Raw genomic sequence first — 9,572 nt, forward strand, 5'->3', positions numbered from 1 at the left:
GCCGCGGGGGCTTCAGTGCGGATCACGTGCCGCTGGGCGGCGACAGCGGGGGGGGGGGGGAAGGGGAGGTCTCGCGAGAGTTGGCGGGAAGCTGTCCGTCAGCGCGGAGGGGGCGGTTCCCGCGAGAGCCCAACCGTCAGCTGCGCGCGCACGCACTGTGAGGAGCGGCCAGACGCACACCCACACACACACCGTGACAGAGAGAGGGACACACACCCACACACACACCGTGACAGAGAGAGGGACACACACCCACACACACACCGTGACAGAGAGAGGGACACACACCCACACACACACCGTGACAGAGAGAGGGACACACAACCACACACACCCACACCGTGACAGAGAGAGGGACACACACCCACACACACACCGTGACAGAGAGAGGGACACACACCCACACACACACCGTGACAGAGAGAGGGACACACACCCACACACACCCACACCGTGACAGAGAGAGGGACACACACCCACACACACACCGTGACAGAGAGGGACACACACCCACACACACACCGTGACAGAGAGGGACACACACACCGTGACAGAGAAGGACACACACCCACTCACACACACCGTGACAGAGAGAGGGACACACACACCCACACACACACACTGAGAGAGACACCCAGACACACACCGCGAGAGAGAGGGACACACACGCACACACACACACCAACACACCCAACAAAGCCCACAGAGAGAGAGAGACTGTGGGGGGTGGGGATGGGGGGACATTCAGTGAGCTGAGGGTAAGAGCGAGAGTGTGAGGGGTTGGTCTCGGTGTCTGTCCGGGTTTGGGTATCTCTCTGGGTGTGCGTGTGCGTGTGTGTGTGTGTGTGTCTCTCTGTCCCTGTGGGTGCCCGTCTCTCTCTCTCTCTCTCTGTCTGTCTCTCTCTGTCTCTCTCCCCCCGAGAGCTCCTCTCGAAGGCGTCCCGGACGCCATGCCCCCAAAGGCGGCCCCTGGGCGGAGGCGGCCCCGGACCCGAATGGGGAGGGTGCTGGCCGAGAGGAACGAGGCGGTGATGCCGGTGGGCGCGTGGGTGGAGAACGCCGGGGAGGAAGGGCAGCACTTGGCATTCGTGAGTAGAAGAAGCCACGCGGGGGGGGGAGCCCCCTCTGGGAGGGGAGCGGTCGGAGGAGCACACTCGCCTCGCGGGCGAGAGGACCCGGGTTCAATCCCCGGGCCGGGCGAAACCCTGGGCAGGTCTCCTCGCTCCGCACGCGGCTGTTTTTGCGCGGCAGTGAGTAGGGATCCCCCGGTTTGTTAGTTGAGTGGCCGATGGGTGGCTTTTCTTTTCCGGGGAAGGGGGTCATAATTCCTTCGAGAATTAAAAAAAAATTAATAATCTAAGGATAATAATAATAATCCTGGCATTTCATATAGCGCTTTTCACGTCGGAGGACGTCCCAAAGCGCTTCACAGAACACACTGTAAAGTGAATTGACTGTATATTTGTGGGCGAACGCGGCAGCCAATTGCGCACAGCAGTGTCCCACAAACAGTCATAGATTGAAAATGACCAATTTATTATTGTTTTGGTTTTGGAGGATTATTATTAGGCTCTGTGTGGAGTAAGGAAACTTGCCCAAGGTTTCGCCCTCTGCCTGGAATTAAACTCAGGTCTCTCACTTGCAAAGCGAGTGCTCTAACCACTGAGCTACAGGACTCCGTAATTTGGTCACGTAATCCATTTTGTGGGACGCACAGCTGTGCTGCCATGTTTCGCCCACGACATCTGCACTCGGTTCCGCTTTGCAGCATATTCCGTGAAGCACTTTGAGACGTCGTGAAGACGTGACAGGATGTTATATCAAACGCAAGGATGATTGTTATTAGTTATATAGTGCCCTTCACGTCTGATAGCGTCTCAGAATAATGAATGAGTTATTGGAAATGTGAGCACCTCTGCTTCCCGACAACTTTTGCCTACTAATTAAATTACAGTTTCATTGTTCAGTAGTTTTTCTGGAAAAAGCTGAAGGACATCAGTTCTTCCAAATTCACTATTCCATGAAAAAGTCAACAGCAACAGCAGCGGCTTTGAAGAACTCCGATTATTATAGGCATTCAATTCCTCACAGTTAATATCTGTTCCTCTCGGCTACAAAACTGGGCCCATGAAAATCTTGGAATGCACCAAGTTTCAAAAAGTAATTGTTTCTGAAGAGATAATCCCATTTATTCCCACGTAAAGAGCTGGTTTGTTCTCGACAAGCAGTTGATCGAAAAAGCCCACTCATTAACCAGGCAATTCCTCATGGAGGCGGAAAGCATAAATTGGGTCTGAGAGGCATTTCAACCGATTTAAGAATTGCAGCCATTAGGCATTTCCAATTCCATTTAATAGCTACTGGAAATATTATTGTATTTGTTTTATACTTTAGAATAGATTAACATGTATCATCTGAATTGTTTTAATGTACTTTCTAAGGCTTTTTTGTGAGGGAATTCTCCCATTAATTTCTACTCTCAGTGCACTGCTCTTTCAAACCAGCAAAGGAGTTTTGAGGCCTTGTTTCCATGGAGCTTAGCTTGTTTTCTCTTTTCCTTCCACGAGTATAGTTCTGATATGAATCCATTGTTTTCATTGCCCACCTCCCCACCCCACCAACAATACACATACAGGCCTCACTCTGTTAGGTACTCTTGCAAAGTAAAAATAAAAATCCTGTTGCTGGCCATTAAAATTGAACAAACGTCTATGTTTTTATGCTTGTAATTAGTCGACTGGATACTAATTGAGATTGTTTAATTTCTTGTAGTTTTCAGCTTTTGAGGTTGAGGAGCAGCTTAAAGAAATCCACCGAACAAAAATGGAGAATCTGAAACGGTTTCAAGATAACGTGAAGAGGCGTGTGAGCGAACAAGCACGAATGTACAAAAACCACCAGCAACAGCGATCCTGTGACGCCGTATGAAACTTACAATAATAATCGAATAATCATAATACTCCTTGCATTTAATATAACAACAAAAACTTACATTTATTTAGCTCCCTTCACACGGGTAGCGTCCCAGAGCGCTTAACAGTGGCGGAGCACAATATAACACCTTATCACGTCTTCGAGACACCTCAAAGCACTTCACAGAATATATTGAATATATTGTAAAGTGGATTGACTGTATTTTGTGGATGAATATGTCAGTCAGTTGCGTACATTTGGATGAATGGACTTATACAATCAATCCCCTTTGCTGTTCGAAACAGAAGGATTTAGTAATGTTTAATAAACTCTGTCAATCCTTCGATAATCAGCAAACTGAAACCATATTTGAAAACATTTCATAAGGGCTGCATGTTGAATTTTATTTTTGTAACCCAGCTTGTATAATTACATGAATCAGCCTATGGAGACAAGCCATATATATTTTTAAATATGTGTTTAATGATGTGAAACCATTCTATTTTGTGCAATTCTTCCTGAGCAGCATTAATCCTTCTTTGCTACATGGGAGATTTTGTAGGACCAATTGTCAAGGTATTACTCCTGCGGCTCTCAGTTTGGCTGCATGTTATGACTTATGAATACCTCAGTCACCTGACTACAAAAACTACTTCTAGTTTTATTTTGATATTGCATACTTTAGTATATATGTGAACAGATGTTGTAATTAGTGCTTTAAAGAGGGTTTTGAAATATCGAGAATTAGATGCCATTTATGGATTTCTGGTGCTTTTATTTAGGTTGAAAGAGATAACTGGATTATAAGGCAATCCTCAACTTCTGCTGATCACCTCACTCCAACGAAAATCACTTGTGCGCTTCATGCCAGCAATGTGGAGTTTGCTATCTGCAGCCCCAGCGTAAAGTGGGTGAGCGCCCAGAGAGTGGGCAAGGTCGCAGAGGAAGCCGAAAAGAACAAGGCGTTCAATGACCAAGCTCAGAAGGTCAGTAGCGTACAAAGGAATTTATACAGAAACTGTTTCTTCTGAGCTTTTCTTGTCTTGATTTTCTTTAGAATAATACATTCCTGCTGATTGTTTAATAGAATTGCATGTTTCTATTTATGCCTTTGCTTGTTCAGAGAAATAATTAAAGTACTTTGGATTCATACTAATCAGTTTACTGATAGACATTGTAAGCATTTCTGGTGCTGGTTGGCAATCTGGACTTAGAAATGCACAAAAGTAAGCCGTATAGCCTTAGTTTTTCTCCCACTCTCCAGATAACTTTGGATTAGATGGTTTCACCCCATAGATGAGCTAAGAGTCAGTACTTGAAGAACCTATGACCTACTCTTGTTTGTCTATCATCTGATTCGATGTCTAAGAATTTACTAGTTTTAACAAAAAATAACAATCATGTACATAAGCTGATCGTGAACATGTAAATCCTCTTTTCTTGCTTTGCCTAGCTCATGTAATTTGTGTGTTAAGTGCTCTGGGACGCTACTCTGGGTGAAGGGTGCTATATAAATGCAAGTTATTGGTGTTTCACCACAAAAATCAGCTGGGTTTGTGCTAAAATACGGTGTTTGTTTTAGCTCAGCAAAGTGACAAAGCAGGCCCGGCACAGGCTAGCATCGTGTCAGACCATAGCACAAGAGGAGGTGAGCGCGGGACTCCCAGGAGGTGTCTGGAAAGTATCTCCTACAAGAGACGTAAGTCATGTTTAATGCATAATCTAATTTATAATAAACTAACTGATTTTAAATTTACGTGATGATAATCCTTGCATTTGATGCAGCGCCTTATCATGCACAGCATATATTGCAAAGTAGATTAACTGTATATTTTGTGGGCAAAATGCGGCAGCCAATTGTCTACAGCAGCATCCCACAGACAGTCATGGAATGAATGACCAAATTTCTTTTTGTGGGGGAGTTATCCACGTAGATTACAGAGCCCCATTTTAAATTTTTAAAAATCTAGCATTTGTTTCCACACATGCCTGGAATCAAAACAACAACAACAAATTACATTTGTATAGCGCCTTTCACGTCAGGAGGACGTCCCAAGACACTAAGAAATCATTGTTTTACATATGTGGTTATGTCACATGTAAAAGTTATTGTGTAGTTATTTACACATTAACATACAGAGATGCCTCTACATTTTAATGTGTTCATTGTTTCTCTCTCTCGTCAAGTTTGCACCACTTCACGTTCCAATTTTATCTTGAAATGTTGTAGGTGAAGGAGCCAGTGCTGTTTCCTTATCCATGGGACACTGTTGGTTGGATCTCTTACGCTCTCATAGCTTGACTTACGGTTTTACCACTGAATCTGCAGCTTGTTCCATGTACATCTGCAAATTTTACTGTCAAAAAGTCTTGTTAGACTGTCACAAAGACAGCAGGATTTGCTTTGTTACCAGATCCTTTGTCCTTTTCCAGAACCCTGTGTCCCGAAGAAAACTCCAGCCAAGCTTCGAAGAGGATTTTACCTGTCTGGAAAACCAACATGATCTGCCTGCAGAGTTACAGGAACAACAGTCAATGAAGGATGGCAAATGTGTCACGTTTCAGCTTAGCGAAGAGAGTGGAAAGGTTAGACATGGGTTCAAAGTTTTGTTTCCGAAATGCACAGTAGCAAAACACAACCTCGTTAAATATCTGACTTTAAAATGATTGTGATATTGTCAAACGTGCAAAGGAAGCTGTCTTTGGAACAGAGTGTGTTTTGCACATGCTACAATCCTAGCTACAAAGTTTTTTTTCGTTCTGATAATATCCAAGCTTAAAATTAAATCCTAATTAATGAATCATCTAATGATTATATAGTTCCACTTTCCAGAGAATTACTTTATTATATATATTTTAATTTCCAATTGGGATCGCTGGAATATATTTCTAAACATCCAATGATAACAGCCCTAATCAAAGGATAACAATATTGGCAAAGCAACTGTGTATGTAGATGGTTCAACTGTAAAAATAAAATTGAAAATGCACTTCTTGAATGTGCATGATTCATGACCCCCTTTGTACTGTATATTGGGTTTCGAGTCTCATCGTGGTGTTAAAACCTGCAATCTGATTGTGTGAATGTAATTGCTATTTTAGGTTGGCAATCGACTTGTCTGTGAGCCTCCCCCCGCAGGGCCTTACCCAGGATTCAGTGCTGAGCACAGAGGAGCTGCCATTCTGCAGCCTGGGGTGGACAAGGAAGAGAGCAAGAAACAGGTCGGTTAAAGAGATTTTATATTTTTTTTGACAAACTTAAATTTTATTTTTTAACCTGAATATACAATTAATGATTTCCACTGTTAATACTTGTCCACGCTTTCACCCCCTCCCGTGGTTAACAACGCTTTCAGCAGAAGTGTCCCCTTACCTTAATAATAATAATCCTTGCAGCGCTTTTCACGTCTTCTCGACGTCCCAAAGCGCTTCACAGAATAGACTGTAAAGTGAATTGACTGTATATTTGTGGGCGAAACGCGGCAGCCAATTGTGCACAGCATCGTCCCACAAACAATCGTGGATTGAACTGACCAATTTATTTTCTTTTGGAAGGAAGGAATAATCCCTAATAACATTATAATATCACCCCCTTGCAACAATTCTCGGTGAATAACTTGTTCAAGCTGGAACATCTTTGAAAGCGGATTTTGAATAAATCTAACACTTTTTGTCTCGTCTCCTCGAACGACAGCGCCAATGCCAGTACCTGATGTACCGTCGTCTTTTCATGGACCTCGAACGGGAACAGGTCAAAGCCCAGCGACGGCAGAGAGAGCACGAGAAGAGAATAGCCGTGTGAGTGACGCTGTTTAGGTTCAGTGGATTTCTCTCACTTCACCTTGAAAGTAACGTCATGTGTGGTCACGTTCTTGCTGTCACAATTAGTAGCTTGTATTCAGCTGAATACTACTCAGTATATCCCCCATAGAAAGGACCTATAGTAAGAGTATTGACAAGTGCGTCAATTGCTACTAATTGGAATAAACAACATAAGAATTTCCAAGGCAAAAGAAGAACAAGGTGCATCCAGTTCGCCTTCCACCATCCTGCCAGTCGCGTGACATGTTACGTCCCATGTATCTCGAGATATTATTTTCAAACGGAAATCATTTGTTCTTGAAAGAATCAACACTATTAGGCCTAAAGAATGATTGGAATGAAATTCTCTGCCACAAGCTGTAGTTAAAGCACAGTACAGATACAGTACTCTGCATTGCTAATATTTGTACCTTAAAGTAAAATTAAAGACTATTCCATAATCTGGCACACATCAGCTCAGCTGATGAGAGCCATATTGTTCACATCTAGACCCAGATACAAATGTACCATTTAGATGCTCTTAAAATCTTTTGTCAGAATTAAGGAGGAGAAAGAGAGGCTGAGGAAAGCTGCAGAGAATCGGCTGTATCAGGAAATTCATCAGAGATGCCTCATGGCAGAAAGTGAAAAGATGCTTCAGGCAAAGCTGCAGGAGGAGAGGAAACGGGAACAACGGGGAAAGGTCCAGAAAGATAAGGAGACAACCAGGTAGGCTGGCTACAGTGCCTTTCTCGGGCGCTTTGGGAGAGTAATAATAATAATTGCATAACAATAATCCTTGCATTTGATAGAGTGCCTCAAAGACATGATAAAAAGCTATATCAAATGCTAGGATTATTGTTAGAGTTGTCATGGAGGTAATGGTGAGTTGCAGGCTATTGTGGGATATAAACCGTGGTTAGGGGGAAGTTTTAATAGCCGTTCACTGATCTGGTATTTACTCCTAGTGAAGGTGACTGTATTTCTTCATCTTTTGCTTTGTCTTTAACTTTGCTGCAGGTATATTGAAGCCCTGAGAGCACAGACAATGGACAAGATTAAACTGCAAAACACCGATCTGGCCCCACTCTGCTGCTGTGGGAGCGACTTCTGGGACTCGCACCCAGATATGTGTGCCAACAACTGCATATTTTATAAGAACCCTAAAGGTAGTACAACCTTCCTGACGCAGTAAAAACTTGGGAGCTTAAATCTGCTCCAACAATGTGTACCTATACTGCTCCTCATGGCTCAATATAGCCACCCTCTAACATAAAATGGAGCCTTATACATCATAAAGATTCCAGGTATAAACACAGAAGTCACTGGGAACATGCAGCAGGTCAGACAAGATTCCAGGTTCAATTCCCCGGTCTGTGCCATTGACCTGTGTTAAGGAGGGAGAGGAATGGGGGAAGCAGCTAGGATTCTTGATCCTGATTCCTACCCAGTGTTTTTCTGGTGGAAAGTGTGGGTGTGGGATATCAGCTGTAATGGTCATTCATTATGGGGCTCACATATTAAGAATGGACGTTTGGATTTAATGAAGGGAACTGGGGCCTGTGGAACTAGTACCCACTCCATGTTCGTACCTTCAGCATAGGAGAAGGAAAGATAACTGAGAACCATTATTAGCTGATTGCAATCTGATTGGGGTGTTCCCTGAACACAACTGAAACAGTCATTTGCACTTGTGATCGTGATTAGATTACACCCTTATATCACCACTTCGGAACTCTGCAACTGTTTTTGGGGAGTTTAATCTGGGGTAAGGACAGTCTGACGATGGGATACATATCCTCAATGTATTGAAGGATATTTACACAACAGAGCTGAGCTTCATAACATTACTGCAGGTTTATGAAGAAAGAAACTTCTCGAAGTTGTGATAAGGTGCTCTATCAAATGCAAGGATTATTATTATTAAATAATGTGAAGGTGATTGCAGGAATGTTCTCTAAAATTCAAGCCCATCTTAAATGTAAATTGGGTGTTTAGTCAAGCTGATCAAAGCTGATCAAAGCTGATTTTCACCCAGAAAATACACACTTTACACTTGATATGTGAAGTGCTTTGAGACATCTCAACGACGTGATAAGGCGCTGTATCAAATGCAAGGATTATTATAAATGGGCAGGTTTGACAGTAGATTTGTGTGCTTTTTTGTCCTGCCAGTATATGCTCGAGCACTACAGTCTGTGTTGTCTTCCTGTGACATGTGGGATGGAAACCACAGAAGCCACTTCTCAAAGAGAATTGCATCAGCGCCTGTCCGTTCACTCCAGAAGTAATCGATGCTTTCTCGGAAGTCAAGACCAGATGAAGACAAAGTTAAACTTCATTGAAGAGACTCTAATCAGCAGAGGTGTGTGTGTGTGTGTGCTCGGAACAACAAGTGCCTTTCCATTGACAAATGGTGCTGTGTTTGATAACTTATTTGTATTATGTTTAGCTATGAGAAGTCGATATTGCTCTGTAATCCATTCATTGACTTTTTTTCCGTTAAAAAAACTGATCTCCGTTTTAAAAAATATCCGTAAATTGGAAAAACAAGGTTCTGGAGGAGGGAAAATTCACAAAATATACACCTTGCTCAGGTCCACTCTCATCATCCCAAGAGTTTTGATCTATGTACGTACAAAGTCAATCTTACAGTCGTACGTTTATTGTCGCAGTTCGTTTGCGCAGCTGTTCTTTCACTGGTCTCGGCACATGGCAAGATTAAGAAAATAAACACTTTGAGTATTCTTTTAGAACGTCTGAATGCAAAAGGAACGTGAGGCGAAGGTCTGATGGTTCAGTGGGTGAAACGCTCTGTTGCGGAGTGGTTCTGTACCGGAGTCGTACAAACAAGAGAG

The 9,572-nt window shown here is 43.2% G+C and overlaps 1 protein-coding gene across 1 annotated transcript; it reads left to right on the forward strand.

Annotated features, from left to right (window-relative positions):
- The first annotated feature begins 780 nt into the window (after positions 1–780).
- Positions 781–9,467, forward strand: ccdc15 (coiled-coil domain containing 15). The gene is made up of 10 exons (XM_007896029.2): positions 781–1,088; positions 2,773–2,922; positions 3,696–3,899; positions 4,496–4,612; positions 5,347–5,499; positions 6,016–6,135; positions 6,608–6,711; positions 7,273–7,443; positions 7,735–7,883; positions 8,890–9,467. Exons 1-10 carry the CDS (start codon positions 951–953, stop codon positions 9,003–9,005), a joined length of 1,422 nt encoding a protein of 473 aa, XP_007894220.1. The 5' UTR covers positions 781–950; the 3' UTR covers positions 9,006–9,467.
- The last annotated feature ends 105 nt before the right edge of the window (positions 9,468–9,572 follow it).

This window comes from Callorhinchus milii, unplaced genomic scaffold (genome assembly GCF_018977255.1).
Source record: "Callorhinchus milii isolate IMCB2004 unplaced genomic scaffold, IMCB_Cmil_1.0 Scaffold25, whole genome shotgun sequence".
NCBI classification, from domain to species: domain Eukaryota; kingdom Metazoa; phylum Chordata; class Chondrichthyes; order Chimaeriformes; family Callorhinchidae; genus Callorhinchus; species Callorhinchus milii.

What these genes read in the sequence shown, in the direction of transcription:
- ccdc15 (XM_007896029.2), top strand. Translation starts at nt 951, where the DNA reads ATGCCCCCAAAGGCGGCCCCTGGGCGGAGGCGGCCCCGGACCCGAATG. An exon ending in AACAGCGATCCTGTGACGCC is followed by an intron (nt 2,923 to 3,695) that starts GTATGAAACTTA and finishes GCTTTTATTTAG; the next exon opens with GTTGAAAGAGATAACTGGAT. An exon ending in AAGTATCTCCTACAAGAGAC is followed by an intron (nt 4,613 to 5,346) that starts GTAAGTCATGTT and finishes GTCCTTTTCCAG; the next exon opens with AACCCTGTGTCCCGAAGAAA.